The 19,778-nt window shown below is 40.0% G+C and overlaps 2 protein-coding genes and 1 long non-coding RNA gene across 7 annotated transcripts in view; 2 read left to right on the top strand and 1 right to left on the bottom strand.

The window, feature by feature from the left end:
• The window catches only part of LOC125884293 (Fc receptor-like protein 5), a 39,222-nt gene extending 24,382 nt beyond the window's left edge, over positions 1-14,840 (top strand). The window contains exons 12-15 of one of the 5 annotated variants that reach the window (XM_049569194.1): positions 12,237-12,299; positions 12,395-12,454; positions 13,280-13,343; positions 13,484-14,840. In XM_049569194.1, the coding sequence (XP_049425151.1) occupies positions 12,237-12,299; positions 12,395-12,454; positions 13,280-13,320 (164 nt within the window). In that variant the 3' untranslated portion in view covers positions 13,321-13,343; positions 13,484-14,840. The other 4 variants (XM_049569192.1, XR_007448677.1, XR_007448679.1 and 1 more) reach the window with 4 other exon arrangements.
• LOC125884298 (uncharacterized) overlaps positions 1-15,864 on the bottom strand; it is a 50,703-nt gene extending 34,839 nt beyond the window's left edge. The window contains exon 1 of the long non-coding RNA XR_007448682.1: positions 15,754-15,864. This is a non-coding gene — a long non-coding RNA (uncharacterized LOC125884298). The remainder of the gene's footprint in view (positions 1-15,753) is intronic.
• Positions 15,865-18,645: 2,781 nt separating this feature from the next.
• The window catches only part of LOC125884319 (uncharacterized), a 268,232-nt gene continuing 267,099 nt past the window's right edge, over positions 18,646-19,778 (top strand). Inside the window, exons 1-3 of the mRNA XM_049569217.1 lie at positions 18,646-18,786; positions 19,112-19,144; positions 19,373-19,432. Coding sequence (XP_049425174.1) covers positions 18,750-18,786; positions 19,112-19,144; positions 19,373-19,432 — 130 coding nt within the window. The 5' untranslated portion in view covers positions 18,646-18,749. The remainder of the gene's footprint in view (positions 18,787-19,111; positions 19,145-19,372; positions 19,433-19,778) is intronic.

Raw genomic sequence — 19,778 nt, forward strand, 5'->3', positions numbered from 1 at the left:
ACACATGAGGACCGACCCAGGAAAGGAAGACCAAGAGTCACCTCTGCTTCTGAGGATAAGTTCATCCGAGTCACCAGCCTCAGAAATGGCAAGTTAACAGCAGCTCAGATCAGAGACCAGATGAATGCCACACAGAGTTCTAGCAGCAGACCCATCTCTAGAACAACTGTTAAGAGGAGACTGCGAATCAGGCCTTCATGGTCAACCACTGCTAAGGAGAGGCAACAAGCAGAAGAGATTTGTTTGGGCCAAGAAACACAAGGAATGGACATTAGACCAGTGGAAATCTGTGCTTTGGTCTGATGAGTCCAAATTTGAGATCTTTGGTTCCAACCGCCGTGTCTTTGTGAGACGCAGAAAAGGTGAACGGATGGATTCCACATGCCTGGTTCCCACTGTGAAGCATGGAGGAGGAGGTGTGATGGTGTGGGGGTGTTTTGCTGGTGACACTGTTGGGGATTTATTCAAAATTGAAGGCACACTGAACCAGCATGGCTACCACAGCATCCTGCAGCGACATGCCATCCCATCCGGTTTGCGTTTAGTTGGACGATCATTTATTTTTCAACAGGACAATGACCCCAAACACACCTCCAGGCTGTGTAAGGGCTATTTGACCAAGAAGGAGAGTGATGGAGTGCTGCGGCAGATGACCTGGCCTCCACAGTCACCAGACCTGAACCCAATCGAGATGGTTTGGGGTGAGCTGGACCGCAGAGTGAAGGCAAAGGGGCCAACAAGTGCTAAACACCTCTGGGAACTCCTTCAAGACTGTTGGAAACCATTTCAGGTGACTACCTCTTGAAGCTCATGGAGAGAATGGCAAGAGTGTGCAAAGCAGTAATCAGAGCAAAGAGTGGCTATTTTGAAGAAACTAGAATAGAAAACATGTTTTCAGTTATTTCACCTTTTTTTGTTAAGTACATAACTCCACGTGTGTTCATTCATAGTTTTGATGCCTTCAGTGAGAATCTACAATGTAAATAGTCATGAAAATAAAGAAAACACATTGAATGAGAAGGTGTGTCCAAACTTTTGGCCTGTACTGTACAATAAAGAAAACAACTTCTGAATGCATGTCCGATATTGATGCATTTTCTGACGCAGCCAGCCGGTGTTGATTTGCTGCATTTTTCTAACTGTGGCAGCGGCAGGAGCGAGTGACAGTGACTTCACTAATGTACTGATCTGTCTCACTTTACACAAGCTTCTGTGATATGGTCATAATAATTTTCTGCACGAGCCATATACAGCCAGCAAATCATCTGTAACAGGTCCAAAGAGCTCCTCCAGAGCTTAAGTACAGTCAGGCTTCACCTCTAGGACACGATTAGCAAAAGTTGAATGACACAGTGACATACAACTTAATGTTTTTGTTGCATTTTCTGTGTGTTTCTTCATTTTAATGATAGCGCTGGCCTTTCCCCTTACAGCAGAAAGATTGTTGGTGATTCCAGACCTTTCTCTGGCGCTGGAGATAGTTATCATTGTTGCAGCAAGCTTATACCTCTCTGTGACTTGAGTTGTGACTTGGCTTAGTTGGGTTTTATTGCTGCCATTCATTGTAAAGCTAGCAGGGTGTTTTCTTTACTCTTCAGGCTCCTGCAATTTAAAAAACATCTTAAAAATTCATGTTATAAATAAAATTCTGAAATGCTTAGGCTGTCTGCCATGCGGCACACTGGCAGAAACCCTGTTGTGTAAGAGAGCTATTTTTAGTTGGAAGAAAAAGAGGAACCCTAATGAATAAGTGATGTTAGTGTTAAAGAAGTTTGACAAATGCATAATATTCTGCATCATGGCAAGAAAGGGCTTTTTGTTTGAACTTATTCAGTTTGTATGTAGACACATTGGAGAACAACATGCATTAACACAAGTACAGTAAAGATTGTAGCAAACAATAACATGTTATCTGTGTAGTTTTTAATCCTGTTTGTATCCTAACTGTGTGTTTTTGATGTGAACAGTTTCCAGCAAAGCCACTGTGACCCTTCAACCCAACTGGCCTAAGATATTCAGTGGTGAGAAGATGACTCTGAGATGTGAGATCCAGGGAGGTGGAGACACTGGGTGGACATATGAATGGAGCACAACCAGCGGATACACACATCCAACACAAAAAGATTACATTATTAGCAGTGCTACTGAGAACCACAGTGGAAAATACAGATGTGTGGGTAGAAGAGACTCGTATTTATTAATGCAGTGGAGTGATGTCATCACATTGGAAGTCTTGTGTAAGTAGAACCATCAATAATTCACAGGGAAATGCACAAGAATGAACAAAGAATATAAAGAAACTTACAGAGTGAAACCATGATGCAGTTTAACACTGTTCCCCCACAGGGAGAAGGTTCTGGGTGTGAACATAGTTAACCCACAGGTTAGGTTAACTGGCAGTTAGATTAGTTTAGATTATTCCCTTAATTGATTAGTCTACATTGCCTGTAGGTGTTATTATTGTGTGTTTGTGTGATGTGTTAGACCTGTGATAGACTGGTAACCTGTCCAGGGTGAACCCTTGCTCTCGCCTAATGTGAGCTTGGATCGGCTCCAGCTCACTGTGACCCTGCAAAAGGAAGAGTACATAGTACTGAAAAAAAAAATGAACAGTGAATGTGTTCAACTTGGCTCTTAATCACAACTTCTTTTGTGTGTGTTGGGTTTCAGAGGAACATTTGTTCAATGCACAGTGGTGCTAAAAATGTATTTATTCACTGTTTTCGGTGATCGTGCTACAGTTAGTTTTTCACCTCCAAGAATGGATGAACGATGTTATGTATTTTCATCAAGGTATATTAATTGGGTTCATTCACAGGAACAGTGATGAGCTTTTATGTCTCTATTCTTAATTGAACAGCACGTAAACCAATGGCTAGAAATGTGGACAATAACTACCATTTTTATTTCTGTGTTCTAAATTACAACAGCATACACACCATGGGCCAGACTGAGTGCTGTCAACAGAGACATTCCTGTGGGGGGCAGTGTGACCCTGATCTGCTCTGTGAGCCCATCATCATCATCTGGTTGGACATACTTCTGGTACAGAGAGAAAACCTCTGAGCTCCTGGCCTCACAAGATATTGTCTTCCTCTCAGATGGAAAAATCAGTGTCTCACAGGGAGGACTCTACAGATGCAGAGGAGGAAGAGGGGACCCTGTTTACTACACAGAGTACAGTGGTTCAATCCGTGTCAACAAAATAAGTGAGTTTGATATTTGTCTAAAAAAAGCTAAAGGCACTTACATCCGGTGTGAAACCGTGCACAGCTCAGTACAGCGCAGACGTCATTGATAGTTTCAGAATGACAACATTGTTATTTCCATGGCCAGCACCCACATTTTGTAAGTAGCAAATGCACTTGCACCCAGGGCCGTGTAGGTCCTGAAATAAGTTGTGGTCAGGCACATGGCTGGAGTTTTGCTCTTTTGAGGCTGCAGAAAAAGACTGCAACACAGACCAACAGGAACCTGGTCTAAAGTCAGAATGGTGCAGTATTTTCCCACTATTTAAAGGGCACCTACATAGTCGAGTTTACAACGTGCATACACTCTGTGGTGCACATTTATACACTAGGACCAGTGACATTACTGCTTTTACTGCATTACTCTGAGCAGCAGTGTGCTGAATCTGCCATGTAAATAGCACGTAAACAGAATAATAATACATGATTGGATATGCATCGACATCAGACAGAGGAAACTACAAGTGCAGGGGCAGAGTGAGAGGTGAAACGTCTTCAACAGAGTGGAGTGATGCTTTCACATTGAGAGTATCTTCCAGTAAGTCACACATCATCAGTCATTGTTTTTATTTTGCTGAACCTATAAAAATGTTTTAAATGTAATTTTGGTAACTGATGGTGCATCCTCACATTTGTGTTATCTATTTAAAAAGAAAACGTAGAATACAAGCAGTTCATGTCACCAACAATACATCACAACAGTTTTTTTTTCTGTGAAATCACTTTCCAACAGATATACCTCAGCCTGTCCTCACTGTGTCTCCATTATGGCTGAGTCCTGGAGCCTCAGTAACTCTGAGCTGCAGTGTTGAACATCCATCTGCAGGATGGAGGTTCTTCTGGTATAAGGCTGTTCCCAGACTGTCAGACAGCTCCTACAGCTATGAGCTGATACCTGGCAGCATCCATGGGACTGAACAGGATTCCTACATTGTTGATGGACAGACACACACAGCAGGATATGTGTGCAGAGCTGGAAGAGGAGATCCAGTGTATTATACTCAATACAGTGAACCTAAGTTTGTCTGGTCTGGAGGTAGGCTTGTTTCCATCTCGTCCTTGTCTCACGAAGCATATGCTTTGTAATTACCTTAGTTCATCTTTTTTTTTTTTTGTTGTTGTAACTTACATACAGTATCTTGGAAACTAATGCCTATGTTGGCAGTAACTATAGGCCCGTTTCCACCACAGGAACTTCGGGGTAATTTTACGGGGCCGGGGCTGCGTGTCTCCACCGCAGGAACCACCCCCGAAGGACAGAGTTCCGGAATTTTTACGGGGGCTAAACAAGTCCCTGCCTCGGAGTAGGTACTCAGAACGGCCCCGAAAGACTCCTGGCTGGGGCTTGGGGATTACTTGGTGCTGATTGGATATACTCAAGGAGGGATGTGAAATATTCTTTCCAGTGGATATCTTAGTTACAACATGATTGAGCTAGCAAAGCAGTTTTGTGTTGATATGTGTGGTATTTATTCAGTTTTGGGAAATCACGATGTCTAGAAAGCATCAGCTAACAGCAGCAGCAAAGCTAACATCAGGATGTCATCTGTTAAAAGCCTCCCGTTGTCGGATACGACATGAAACTACTCCAGTTAGCTCAATCATGTTGTAACTAAGACATCCGCTGGACAAAGTATTTTTTTTCACGGGCCATTTAGTGAGTTATTACAGACACCGCTATCGGCTAACGGCGTCCCTACGTCGCCCCGGTCAAAATGGTCACGCAATGATTACGTCACATCCAGAGGCAGCCCGTAACTTTACAGGAACCTTCCTCCGACTCCGCTCAGTGGAGACGTGGCGGTTGAGAGGGCTGAAAGAGAGGACGTTCCTGTAGTAGTTCCTGCCCCCCAAATAGTACCAGGAACTTCTTCAGTGGAAACGGGCCTTATGGTGACCTTATGATCTTTCCTCTCTCGCTTGCATCAAGCCAGACTTTATGCATTCCATCTTACTGGGTGATTTTACTTATGGGCTCAGGTGAAATTACCTTGTTTCCTTCAGTCCTTACCTCCTTTTCCTTTTGTAATTAATCTGGTTTTTAAGCTCATCTTATAATTATTATTTTTCCTTACACAACAGGCAGGACATGTGTATTTGGGGAACTCACAAATTCAGGCAAAGATATAATATAGGGATGCACCGAAATGAAAATTTGTGGCCGAAGCCGAATATTATTAAACGCTTGGCCGAATACCGAGTACCGAATACCGAATATCATTGTTTAGGTTTTCATTAGTTTTTGCAGATGAACCCCCTAGATTAGTGTTGTCACGGTACCAAAATTGGATCCCACTGTGCGATACCAATGAAAATATCATGGTTCTGAGTAGTATCACGATACCACAGCGAAAATGAGGCAGATGTGCCTTTTGTCATTAAAAAGATAAATCACTTTTCTATAATACATCAATGATATTTCAATGGAATTAATTACTTAATTACTAACAGCATCAATAAGTGATTAACATAGGGGGGATCAAAATAAAATAAATAAATAAAATAAGAATCAACCAGCCACCCTCCTCCCCTGACAGTCCCTTCATAAGCAATGAACAGTCCCTAAAGTGCGGTGAGGTTTGTGGGCCTTTACTGTCGGAAAGAGAGAAATGTGAAAGGCTCGTTTCTCCTCTGACACGTCACATACCTGTGTTAGGCTGGCTCGGCTGTTCAGGTACTTCTGGGCAGTCATGACACCAAGAAGAGGACATTATTGGAGCCGACTTCTCCGTCGCCCGGTAAGCCGATGGCCGCCGTATTTGACAGGAATACATTAACATTACTGTCTGTGTCTGTGACCCCTGTTCAACCCACAATCAGTGGAATTCGCCTTTAGTTTCTGCTGCTGGTTGAAATCTGTAGGCTGCTCGCACAGCATACTGAATGATTTAAGCCTATTTTGCTCGCTCAAAACTATTTTTAGTCGCAAATGCGACTGCAATATTTGGCCAAATATATTCGGTGCATAATAGGATCTTAATCTTTAAATCACTATGCATGGTTTGACCCCTTGTTACATGTTTTTCAGATGTTTATTCATCTGCGTCTCTCACGGTGAGTCTAGACAGAGTTCAACACTTCACCACTGAGTCTGTCTCACTGAACTGTGAAGGAAACTCTACTGAGTGGAGAGCGAAGAAGTTAACTGAATCTGGCAACATATTATTGTGCCAAAACTGGGGGACAATGACTGGATCCACATGCAGCATAGAGCGTTACCAGCCCAGTAATGCAGTGTACTGGTGTGAGTCTGGATCAGGAGAGTTCAGCAACGCAGTCAACATCACTATATCAAGTATGGTTTTGTTACATTTTCTTTTTGAAGTAAATAATTTAAACATCCCATTCTGTTCTTTAAGATGCATTTTTACAGTTATGTTGTATACATGACACAGAGGAGTAAGACACACTGATGTTGTAAGCGTTTGGCTCATTACCCAGCTACATGTTATCTTAAAGCAGCTGTGCGGAACTTTTTACCATTAATAAAACTGTCCCTAGTTCGTATCACCCCCCCTTGAAGATCCGCATATTTATTTGAACCCAACAGCGACGAAAAAGCCTTCCTCTATATGGCTATTTAGCGTAGCCTAGCTCGGGTCGGACACACAGCGGAAGTCAGCAAACCAGAATACGGCACCCGTGGCGGAAGTGATTCTGCTCGCCCGCAGCTGCCCACAGCGATTAAACCACAGAAGAAGGAGCCGTGTTTACAATGTTCTTTGAGTAAGCAGTACGCAACGGACATTGCTAAACACATAACACCCAACAGTTTTACCAGAAATGTATCTATGAAGACTTGGTTGTACTTTTGATGTCATGGCGGATAACGAAGGAGCATCATCTAAAATTATCTGTGATTGTGACCATGAACACAGATATACATCAGGCAGTTGTCCTCAGTTTATAAGAAATTCAGAGCTACACCAGAACATTTATGAACAGGTCTTACTTTGCTACTAATTTGTGTGTAACGTTAGCATGTTAGCATGTTTCCACTAATTACTTGGACTGACCTAACGTTAGTAGCGTTGTAACGTAGTTAGCACTTTGCAAGCGAAGGCTGCAGGTAACAGCTTTGCTGTGTTAGGATTATGTTATGTCTTCACTGTGTATCTTAGTTAAGCCCTCTATCATTTTTATACTGAGACAACATGATCGATATTTTTTTTGTCTGTCTGTACGTCCAGTGGCTGGGTCTCAGCGTTTAGCATTGTGCTTATAGGGGGTCAGTACGTCCTGCGCTGTGATCCGCGGAGGGATACACCAGTGAGCAGGCACAGACGGTGCTTGTAAACAAAACTCAGCTGTTGATTTAGCCTAGCGATATCTCCAGACTATAGTAGCTGCAATGGACGACTTTGAACGCGATTTTGAAGAGTTTCTTGTAGCAGACACAGATCCAGAGCTATACCTGTTTGAGCCGGAGCATACAGATGAGGAACTCCATGAGTTGAATGCTGAGCAGGCGAAAAGAGAGGCTGAATCCTCCGCTCCTATTTTGCTGCACAGAATGGGATTCGGTGCTACCATCGTTGGGGAGAAAACCGCTGCAGAGAGTGCATCACGAGGAATGAAAACTTTGCAGCAATCACTAATCCTGGCGTGATTGAAACTTTTCTTCATGTTCCTAAGATGAACTGGAAAAAATGCCCCAGGCCTGCAGGGGCTGATGGACAGCTTTCAGTCGGGTGAGCAATATCGTCTGTGTCGTCTCTTTGTTTGCTTTTACCAAGTGACCTAGCGTACCTGTCCCAGAGCCAGCTGCAGCTGTTGCTCACCGTTGTATCCCTCCGCGCAAGATGTACTGACCTCCTACAAGTGCCATGCTAACCACTGTCTCAATATGAAAATAATAGAGAAAGAGCATAACTCCCAAATCGTCGGAGTATTCTTTTCACATAATAATGCGGACTCAGCAGATGACTTGTTAACTGTTTATTCCTCCTTACACCGAACGTACACGGCTGCTTCTCATTGTTTCCAGTAGCACAACAACGGTTACTACATTACCCAGAATAACTTGAGGCTCACACTACTACGGTAGCCTTAGTAGCTCAAAATACACAACAGATTAGATTAGATCAGAACAGAAATATGACGGGAGAATATACTGAGTAATTTTGCTGTTTCCACTAATTACTTGGCCTGACATGACGTTAGTTAATCCTCTCGCTCTCCAAAACAAAAGCTGGCTGCAGTTGGAATTTTACGACAGCAGGCTGTGGGTGTCATACCGCTTCGACCAAAGGGGCGCTATAATCAACGAAAACGAAAAGTTCCGCGCAGCTGCTTTAAGTTACTGTAGATGACTAACATTAACCAAAATAATTTTCTATGGTCTGTAGATTTAACTATGTAGGTTGAGCCTGTTTAATGATAATTCAGTGTTAGTCTTTAGCATTAGTAAATACCGTGAATATTTAGCAGCACCTTTGTACACAAGTTACACCAAAACATTTGCAAGAAAAAAGTGTCTAAGTATTTTAAGTTTTGTTTCTTTAAGCGTCCACTCAAACAGCTCAAGATTTGTCATCACATTGTTACACAATGCTACGATCCTATTCAGTCATTTCCTGCACAGTATAATTCAGTCCACCAAATATCATTGTTTTAATGAATACACATTGTCACTTAATTAAAGTCTGGTTTTAAACCAAGTACATCCTCACAGTTCCAGATTTTTTCTCTGCTCTGCCACTAAAAGATTTTCTATTTTTGGAGCTGGACTGTTCATTAGGAGTACTTTGAAATATATATACTGTTAGGTTATTCATTGCCCCAAGCTGTCAGAGCACAAAGGGCACTCTTGGCACACACAGGGCAGCAGAACATCAGGCTCATTGGACGTTCACACAACAGCTCATTCTAGCAGGTACTCGATCAGATCTGATCAGCTCTGAACCAAAGGATTGATCAGTTATCCAGCCTGCGACTCACACTGTGCTGCTGAGGAAGAAAAGAAGTCATGGAGGAATCCTCCTGCGCTACATTCACAGACCCCTAGAGGGCCGAATTTAGAGAGAGACACGTGCACTTAAAAGATAAAAAAAAGTACTTAATGTCATAATACCATACTACTCACACTCAGTTACCTGATGCAGCAAGTTAGGCTAGCTAACGTTACACCTAACTAAGTAAGCTAACAACTAGAAAGACAAACCGATAGACAGATTGACAAACAGCCACACCTACACAGAGAGGTATAACTTAGGCTATAATTGTCGTTAACTGGAGCTTTGAGGATGACTTGCAGCTTCTGATATAGTTATACTTCATGTACCTGTTTTCAACACAAATTTATTTGTCAAAAAACATTTGGTGAACACTGTGGCTAATCAACATTGTCAGGAAATTACTGAGAAAAATATGAAATATAAAAATGCCAAAATACACTGCAGGGGGCTTTAAGTTTTTATGCCAGTGGTCATTAAAGCACTGTGTAGTTTGTAGCATCTTGTAGACACCTGTTGTTTAACCTCATCCTGTGTCTGTTTTACAGGTAAAGATATTATCCTGGTGAGCCCTGTCCGTCCTGTGACCGAGGGAGATTCTGTTAGTCTTAGCTGCAGAATAAGAAGCCAAACATTTGCTTCCAAGGTGTTTTTCTATCAAAATGACAAACTCATTCAAAATGACACCAGAAGGGAGCTAAATATCTCTGCAGTGTCAAAGTCAGATGAAGGCTTTTACAAGTGTGAATACTCACAAAAAGTGTCAGCACAGAGTTGGATGTCAGTTAAGGGTGAGTAGGAGTAAAACAAGTGCTGCAATTTCTTTTATGTCATATGTCAATACTTTGAGGTGATTCCACCTGTTGGATTCAGTTCTTTGTGAGCTGGAGAAAGTCTGCATCAGATGTTGTGACAGTCTTGAGTTATTGGGGATGGCTCAGTTCACACTGTATTTGGACATTTTTATTGTTTCTTGCTTGATGTGACTTATCTTTATGAAAAATGTGTTAAATTCAGTGAAACAAAACTGCTGTTTACATTTATTAACAGTTTTTATTTATTACAGGAGCCTCCAGGCCTGAAAGCTCCTCATTTCCTGTACTGATGATTATCCGGCTGGTTTTTGGAATTGTACTCGTTATTCTTCTGCCCCTCTTGTATTGCTTCACACCGTCCAAAGGTGAGACCTTTATTACATGAGTTATGGTTGAACTGTTCAAATACACAGATGTGTTCTGATCCAGCCCAGTCGCCAGAAGGAAATGTTGGCATTGTACATTTCTGCAAACCTCGGATACATTGCATTTGTATGTTGCACATTAATCAAATTAACATTTCTAAAGTGACATGGTGTATGAGCTGGCCTTGTCATTGGGAGGTGGAGGGGATGGTGGATGTCACACCGATGACAGACGGTTGCAACGCATTACACCACTGTTAAAGATGAACAAATACCAACAACACTTGTTTTTTTTAGTGACCGGTGGCCGCGTTTCCAGCAGTTTTTGTGCCATTAAACCTGGGTGTTTTTTTTGGTGTCCCAAGGCCATGTTTCCAGCAGCTCCTGTGCCACAGTACTTTTTTTAGCAACCAGTAGTCCTGTGTCGAACAGCATTTGTTCCACAGAACATGGGTGTTTTGAGCCAAACCTGATCTGTTACTAGCATAACCTTTTGGGTTGTGTGCCTGAACAAAACCACACATTCACCACAGCGTTGTAAGAAACGTAAAGTTCCAACATATCCGCCACATAATAACATACAGATGTAACAGATTCCAACAACGCCAACATATTTTCTTGTGATTGGGTTGTGTGATCTCATGACAGAATGGCAGTATGACAACTTAAAATACAACAAATGTCTTTATTTACAGATTCATGCTTTATCAGGTTGGTACAACATTATCTTATTTGATTATAACAGGAAATACATGCCATGTTCCTCTGTAAATTTATTATCTGCATGTTGTAGGCCAGTCCACTCTGAGAGCACCAGTCGGCTCTGCTACAAGTCACATGGTCAACCAGAATGAGGCTCAACAGAATGAAGATTCCTCTCTCTCTGTGGTAAGGACACATCTTGCTTTGTTACACATGTTGTGAAGAAACAGTTTAAAAACATCTCAGGATGTTTAATTATCGTAACATGTAATTAAAATAGTAACTTGACTTCAACTTGATTTTCACTTCTGTGTAGGTGACGCTCGTCTCTATGAATCAATTAAAGGCTCAGACGACACTGATAATGGCACAGTATATACATATTTTATTAACATGCACTGCAACAATGCCCTATCACATTTAGGTGTAAACATTTTAGATATGAGCTGTCTTTTACCTAAAATTTTGCTGCCAGTGCAATAACTGATTTTTCACTGATAACAAGTCAAATAACTTAAATGAGATTTGAATCAGAATTCTTGATTTTAGATGAAATAACGTCACACAAGGCAAGTGACACTTACTAGAATTAAGTCTTGACAGCCTTGTATAGTGAGCATTACAATTTGCATTGAAATTTATAAAAACTGATTTATGTAACCTTTGTGTGGGGACAAAAAATATTCAGACAGATCTCAGCGGAAATTTGCCTGTGAAAATAAATGTTTGACCAATGAAATCCTTTGTTCCAAATGATGTCATACCTTCAGGTCAGAGCTCGCTTGCTGCCAAAATAGAGAATGTCTTCTTACTTTACTCTTAGTTTGTTATGTAGGTCACTGCCTGAAACAAACTGAAGCAAACAGTCCTCCTTCCCTGGTTGGGATTATATAGTGTTCCATGCAGCAGTGATGTTTGGATGTTAGTGAGGGCTAATCCCCCCAGAGGAACAAGGTACTCATGTTTGTTCATGGACAGTGGATTGCTTGTTAGATGAAATGGAACACGGCAATGTGAATAATTCACACCAGCCTGGTGTGAATAGCTGTCATGTGGATTTTTGCATCGCTCTTGCTGGAAATGGCTTTTTTTAGGGGATTAATTATGAGTGACTGATGGAGAATCCTGTAACTAAAATAATGTATTTTTCAGATACAGCTGAATCCCAGGATGTCAACTATTCATTGATTGAACTTAAAAACACTGGAAAGACGGGTGAGTACTCCAAATACATAGAACAATAGAAAATAGTTTGTTTTGTCCTGAAGTGAAATATTTTATTTAAAGGATTAATGTGATCATCTTAACAGGGAAACACCATGAACCAGAGGAGAGTTGTCTTTACTCTGATGTGAATATAGGAACTGCAGGTCAGTCATTTACAACAGTCATGCTCAAAGTTTGTATTGAAATGTGTCCTATCATTATACTGGAGGTGACAACAGGTCAGCAGCTCACAGAAATCTACACTATAAAAAATAACTGAACTGTTTTAGTAATTAAGCCTTCCATTACACTGCCTGTGAATGAGCACATGTTCAATCATACAAAATTATGCAACAAATTTTAATATAGCCTTTTACAAAGAAAAAAAGCCTTTTAAATAAAGGTAATATATCATAATTCCATCTTGTATATCAATTTTATATTCCTGTGTGAACATCATCAAATTTCTGTCAAATGAACACAGTCACTGTATGTCTGTGTCTATTATAGTGGTTATTTTTGCCACAGAGCGGCTCAGATTGTTACTTTAAGTGGTTTAAGTGTCTCTTTACCTTTCACTTCTACTGGTCTGTTTGTCATTGCCTCATTAAGAAGAAGTCTCTTTATGAAATATCACAAGATGTCACTCGTTGCAGTGAGACGACAGTGGAAACATGAGTGAGATTTGGAGAGAGTATATTAACCACAGTAGTTAATAGAATTTTTTTTAGTGTTGTCTAAAAGATTTTCAATATCCATAACCACTTTTAAAGGACATACAGTGATGGTGTTCAGTTGCCCCAGGTTTCAAAAATTGTTGTCACATCAGTGACCAATTTACACAGGCAAACAGGGTCCAGGTTGAAAAATGCTGAAGTGATCCTTTATAAAGTTTATATGCATACTTAAATTCTGTTGAAACTTAATATAATTATGACACTATATACAGTATATATATTATTAATTAAACTGAACTTCTTCATTCATAGGAAAATCAACTGCATCAGCAACTGATGGAACTTCTCTCTGAAGTTAAACCAGGAACAGCTCTTGGTAATAATGCACCACATGATGTGCACACTGAAATGATTCATTCTGCAGATCATTAAATGATTATAAGTCAGATTAACATGTCAGAAAGCGTCCTTACATCTTGAATAATGATTTGTTTTGTTGTTTTGCTTCTCTTCCAGTTATTCAATTCAAAATGTATTTGTCACATGGGATTGAACAACACACCAGTCCTTGTCCTCCTTTTCTTCTCCTCCGCTCTGTCAGACTTTGCATATAGAGACAGAGTCACCTGGTGAAATGGCACTGGCCAAGTTACAGTGAACATCCTGATATCCTGTTGAAAACTGATGCGGCACAGAGGTCGTCCAGTTTATTTCCAACATCTGTACAATGGCTAGCAGGATGCTAGTTCAGCTGGTGCTCATTCTTCTCCATCTTTTCCTCGATGTTTACTGATGTTTACATTTGAGAACCTTGACCTGGCTAGCTAGCAGCTAGCAGCTAGGTAGCAGAGGAGAGTTTACAGAATGCTGAATCGATGATCATCCTGATGAGAGACTCGCAGCCACACGCCATCATCGTCCAAAGTTAACCACAAAAAGCACCACCAACACGCTGACAGAGAGGCGACTGGAAGCGTCTGTGCTTAACTTGTGGATTTAATTAGTCCGAGCACGAGCACAAGACTATTGATGCTTATTCTCATTTAATATTAATGCACTGCATTATCTTTATTTTGTACAGTCATTTTGTCATTTATTTTTTGTAGGTAACTTTGAATCCAAGTTATTCCAAAGAGCAGCATAAGTATATTTGAGCTTTAGTTACCAGCTGCTGGCAGTGATGGCCAAATGAGGCCTCATGAAGCACTGTTTTTATTTTCTGAAGCCACCAGATGGCGATGTCTGTTCAACAAAAGCTTGAAAGCACACTTCACTGTAAGTCCATCAGCCTTTATCTTTAAACCAAGAGTGCCATCTGGTGGGGAGAGAAAGTAAAGAAAATGGTTCATGAGGCTTCATTTGGCCATCACTAGCTGCTGGTGCAGCTTTAAAGTCAGCATCTTTTATAGCGTTAGATAAGATAGATCCAGGATGGACATTACAAACTACTTTAATATACAGTATGTAATAATCTGCTATCAGACAACATATCCTATTACATGTACATGTTTTCCTCTGTCTTAAAAATATATTTATAACTACTGTGCATATTTTATTTTCACCTGATTGAATTTGATATTTTTAGTTTTTAATTATTTTTGTATTCTATGCTTCAATAAAGTTTATTTTTTCAGGAGTAAGCTGCTAGTTGTATTTTTAGTTTTTTTTTCAAATTTTCTTCAATTCTTTTTTACTGGACATCTGAACTGGATAAACACATCCCACAGTAGCCTCCTGACACTATCTTGGCAAAAGCCTTAAAGTGGACTTGGTATTGATTTTCAGGAACTATTTCTTTGGTTAAAATAAGTTCCAAACTGTTCACGTTTTTCAAATTCAGTTCATCTGTATTGTATTGAGATGAAGGCAGATATCAGAGACAGAACAAACAAAAGTATCATGATGAGATACCAGCAGGTGTAGTATCACATATTTTACCTTTCAGAAGTTTGCAGCTGTGACTGAGAAGCTAAAGACACTATCAGCAGACAGCCTGTCACTCAAACGGCTCCACCCTTAAATATTTATAACTTTGTGCCTTAACAAAATATAATCCAGTGAGTTATAAAAAAAATTCACCCCCCATACAGTTGTAATGGAGGGGAAACTAGCTTTAGAGACTAAAACTGCTTTAGCAGTAATATGTGCTAGAAATGTGAGATGTTGCACGTGTGCATCTGCTCAACTGGAAAGAAGGAAATGAGTTTGGTGACGATGTGCAGGGCACTGCTATGATTGGTAAAACTCACAGAGAGCTACAATGATTGGGAAAATTTGCGGAAAAGTTGCAGTGATTGGAGAAAATTGCAAGGTTACACAGAATTCTCAGTGATTGGTTGAATTTGCATGAAATGTTTTGGTTGCGTCATCGCAACAATCCTGAAAGGGCTGTGTAAGGTCCAGTGTTATCAACTGCAGCAGCTGTATGCTACAGACCTTCAGCTGAACAGAGAGTTTGCCACAAATGTTTCAGACATGCATAACTCAACCAGGACTCAATGAAAATCAGACTAGAGATGCATCTGTGCTGATTCATATAAGGCTATTACATTGAAGGCCTTGTATTTTAGCATCTTGTGTGATTTCAAAAGTTGAATATACTGTACAGGATTCCTATTTTGTTAATGGGCTGACACACACAACAATACACTTCATGTATGGAGATGTAAGAGGAGACACTGTATTGCACTTACTGAGGCTACCAAAGTTTGTCTGATTTGTTGGTGAGGATGTGTTATTGTTTTACTTGACAGACCCCAATCACTGTGCAGTTAAAATAGGAGTACCTATAAATGACCACATGGGGGTGCCAAATTACCTTAATTGATACCTACACAAGGTCAGTGCTCCTTTGTAAGTCTGGGACTGTTGGAGGTAGTTATGTCTCAGGATGCTATGTCAATGAGACTAATGAGCCACATTCTCAAAAAGCTTGAGTACTCAACAAAAACTTCTTGAACATACTTAAATTAAACTCAAGATTTAATTTCTGGCAGCGTTGTGTTCCAGCACACACGATTGACTGCTCAGGGGTCACATCCTTAGCACTGTACTAATGTATGGGACTGATTGTTCTGAGCAAGTTAGCAAGCTGCAGGCCTTTCTGTACCATCTCTTTACTGAAAATGAATGACCCCATTGTTTTTACTTGGACCTGCTGTATTAATAATTAATGCAGAACAGAGTGGGAACCTTTGTGATTTTCTCAGACTCAGCCCTCTGGCGTTGCCTGTTATCTTCTTCTGATGTTTCCGATTGAAAACCATTGACTGCACACTTCCTCATGTCACCATCAGTGGTCATTGTTTTCAAAATATTCTGTTAAAAATTGTGCCTTAGTTACTATATTATTTACCACTAATGCACTGCTTGACTAAATTTCTGCCACAAAAACCTTATTGTATGTGACCCCTCTTCATTTTCAGTGTACAAACATATAAGCTCTGGTGTGAATGTGGTGATGACATTGACTGATTATTGTTTCTACGGCAACATGTCTTAATGTGTGAAGAGGAACTGGAAACAGTTTTTTTCATGCTTGTTAAGAAATGTTGGCTTGGTTTGTGTTTTCTCAGACTTTAGTTGTAATCTTTAAAGCACAATGAAACAAAACCCACGCAACGGTTTGATTCAGTGTTTTATTTGATCAGTTTTCCCCTTTATGCATGTATTATCTAATGTTATATTAGCAACATGAGCTAACATTGAAGGGGTCTCAAATTAAAGGTTGGAAAATTTTAATTTGTTTGTTGTGGTTTTGTTTTAGATCCACACTGTGTAAGTGCATTAGGCAACAAAACAAGAACGGCTTGAAGGACAACATTTAAAACTACGGAACTAATGAGGTACAGGTGGATTTTGCTTATCAAGTTGCTAGCAAAGCAACACAGTACATAAAATAAGTACAGCAAAATCGTCAGATAGGTGAGACCACCGTGTTAAACTACATATCTTGAAACATTACAGTTATGGCTTAAACTGATGACAGAAATAAACAAGTTTATGATTTCATATATCTCGGCAATTCAAAACCAGTTGTCCACCCGGAGGTGTTCATCATGGTGATTCGGTCTATACTTTGTCCATTTCCATGGGTGCCCTCTTCAATTCTAATCTATTATATCATCACCCTAATTGTTAAAGCGTTTGTAAGTGCTAAGAAGGTGACATATTTGTTATTCAGGGCTCACACTGACAATACAATTCTAATACATAATAAAAAAAAGGTCTCAACCTTGTTATATTGGGTAGTAGAATTTTTTAAACGAAATTCAATGTGGACAGTATAAAACACACACTTACAGGATGTACTGTACAAACCTACACACAATAATCGTACATGGATACATACAGTATTAAAGGGAGACGGCTGATTGGTTGCAACACTTTTCACTCTGCCGTATTTTTCTGGCACAATTTCTGTTAGAATGTTCTAACCAGCAGCAAATGAAAGGTAAAGGTCTCGGTTATGAATAAATAAGTTTTAATGTACACAAAGGTTTTCTAAAGTTAGGTGATTTGTGATTAAAATTAAACGAGCCCCATCATGGGGTTGGTTAGCACTCTGTTAGAATGCAACGTATCCTCATACAACGGCCGTGTGATATCTTACAAAACGAATTGGCATCCCATAAAATATGTAATTAAGGTAAAGTTGCTCAGGTTAGGTTTAGGCAAGTAAAGTTACTGAGGTAAGGTTTAGGAAAAGAAACATGGTGACGACGTCCCGTACAATGACTCAAAGGTTACTTGCGGTCACACGGTTCCAAACACCGGTCTCCTGGGGTAAAGAGTTTTGTCACCCATCCACGACTCCGACCTTCCTCCTCATGGGCATACTTCCTTCTTTACCTCTGTCAGCACATCGGTCACATGATCGCAGGGTTTATCAATACATGGTTTATGCACAAACTACTGGCTCATGTTGACGTGGATTATATACATATTTTGGGGCATTACTTTACGTAGCTATACGTACAAACAGTACATGAGAACAGCCTGCAGAATGCTGTAGTTACAAGAAATGATATATAATGTTATATGAAAATGTAGCTGATTCCTTTGTCTATTAACTAGAAGTAACACATTTCCAATATTTTCATCTAAACCGTTTAGTCACTTTTTATTTTTGAAACTACAAAACTGAAATGTTACCTGCACCAGAAAAGTTAGTGCCTTTCAGATGTTTTATCATAGTAGATGACTGCAGGGCAAGCAAACAAGTCAGTGTAACATTTTTGTTTCTGAGAACGTCCAAGCACCAGGAAATAGCTGTAAGCCAACCAACCCTTGTTGCCAACCAACCGCAGTTTCCCCAGCACACAACACAAACCTCATCACAATAGAGGCAGTATATGTCCACAACATACACTAAATAAACACAATAAAATGTAAGGTGTATGATGTTATAGGGTTAAATTAAATGGTCTTATGTTGCAGGGATGTGGAATAATTGATTATTGTTTATACCAATTTTTAATTTAATGATTTTAGGCACCATGCACAAACCTTTGCAGATGAAACAAGCTAATACATTTTCACCTGTGGGCAGGAAGTGCAAACATGTATGCTGTGGTCAAAGCCCTGCAGTTGTCTTGGCTTTGTGTGAAAGGGAAGTAAGAACAGACAGGCCACACTGAGAGAAGTTAGAGAAAAAGTTTGCTGTCATGTTCACATGAAAGGATACTTCTCTCTTCTCATTTTCCGTTGCATCACTATTAATACAAAGTATTTGAATTTCTGACAAGCAGCGCAGCAGAGTGTGTCAGCGCTGGAGGTGAAGATGGGGCACACTTTGCTCTGTGTGCTGGCGTTATTCTGTGAGTACATCAGCAACTTTTCAATTTTGTGACTTTCAGAGGCAGACTCATGTTTTTATTTAGACTGCAACGCTGTTGGATTTATAACTGTACTAGCTTTTTACACACATATTTGCATAATGCATGTACCATATATAGTCTTAAGGTATTGTTACAGTTATAGCTTTTGAATTGGTTTCATTGGGTATTTTATATATTTGATATTAGGAGTTTCTCACCTCTTTACAGACTTAAAGAACATCATCACAGAAATGCGTAATACTGTTGACTGATAAGCTATAGTTGCCACAGTTGTTGTCCAATGAAGTTTTTATCTTTATTGTAGTGCTGAGCATGCTCCTCTATGGACAAGATGAAGGTGAGCAGTTGTCCATTTCTTTTGTTTTTAATCATTCAGTATTGATCTGTCATTTTACTTCATGTGTGAAAAACAAATTATGAAAGTATTATTTTATATGCATGTTTATGTAGGGAGACCTGATGCTGTGCTGACCTTGATGTCAAAGTGTAGTAGTTTTTCTGCAGAGGTTGTTGCCTTCATACAGACACATCTTCTTTTAATACATTTATCTAATCATCTTAACAGGGCAGAATGAGGAAGAAGGAAGCCACGCTGAGGACTCTGATGTAGAGGACGGACCAACAGGTGCTACAGTCAGTTACAACAGTCTGCCCCACTAGTTCATTAACAATGAGTTATTGTTAATACTACTACTACTACTAATAATAATAATCATAATCATAGTAATTGAAATATTTCATTACCCCATGTCGCGCCTCTCGCCCAGTGTCAGCTGGGATCAGCCCCCTGCAACCCTGAATAGGTGTAAGCAGTTTCGGATAATGAATGAACAAATTAATAATTAAACTTATTATGCAGTTCAAATCTCATTTTTGATAGTGGCATGGTGTGCTCGGTGCCACAGTTATCAAACATTGTGAAGTGCTTCACATACAGATGGGTGACAACTTATAAACCAACCTAAAGTTTC

This window comes from Epinephelus fuscoguttatus, linkage group LG23, assembly GCF_011397635.1.
Source record: "Epinephelus fuscoguttatus linkage group LG23, E.fuscoguttatus.final_Chr_v1".
In the NCBI taxonomy this organism is placed as follows: domain Eukaryota; kingdom Metazoa; phylum Chordata; class Actinopteri; order Perciformes; family Serranidae; genus Epinephelus; species Epinephelus fuscoguttatus.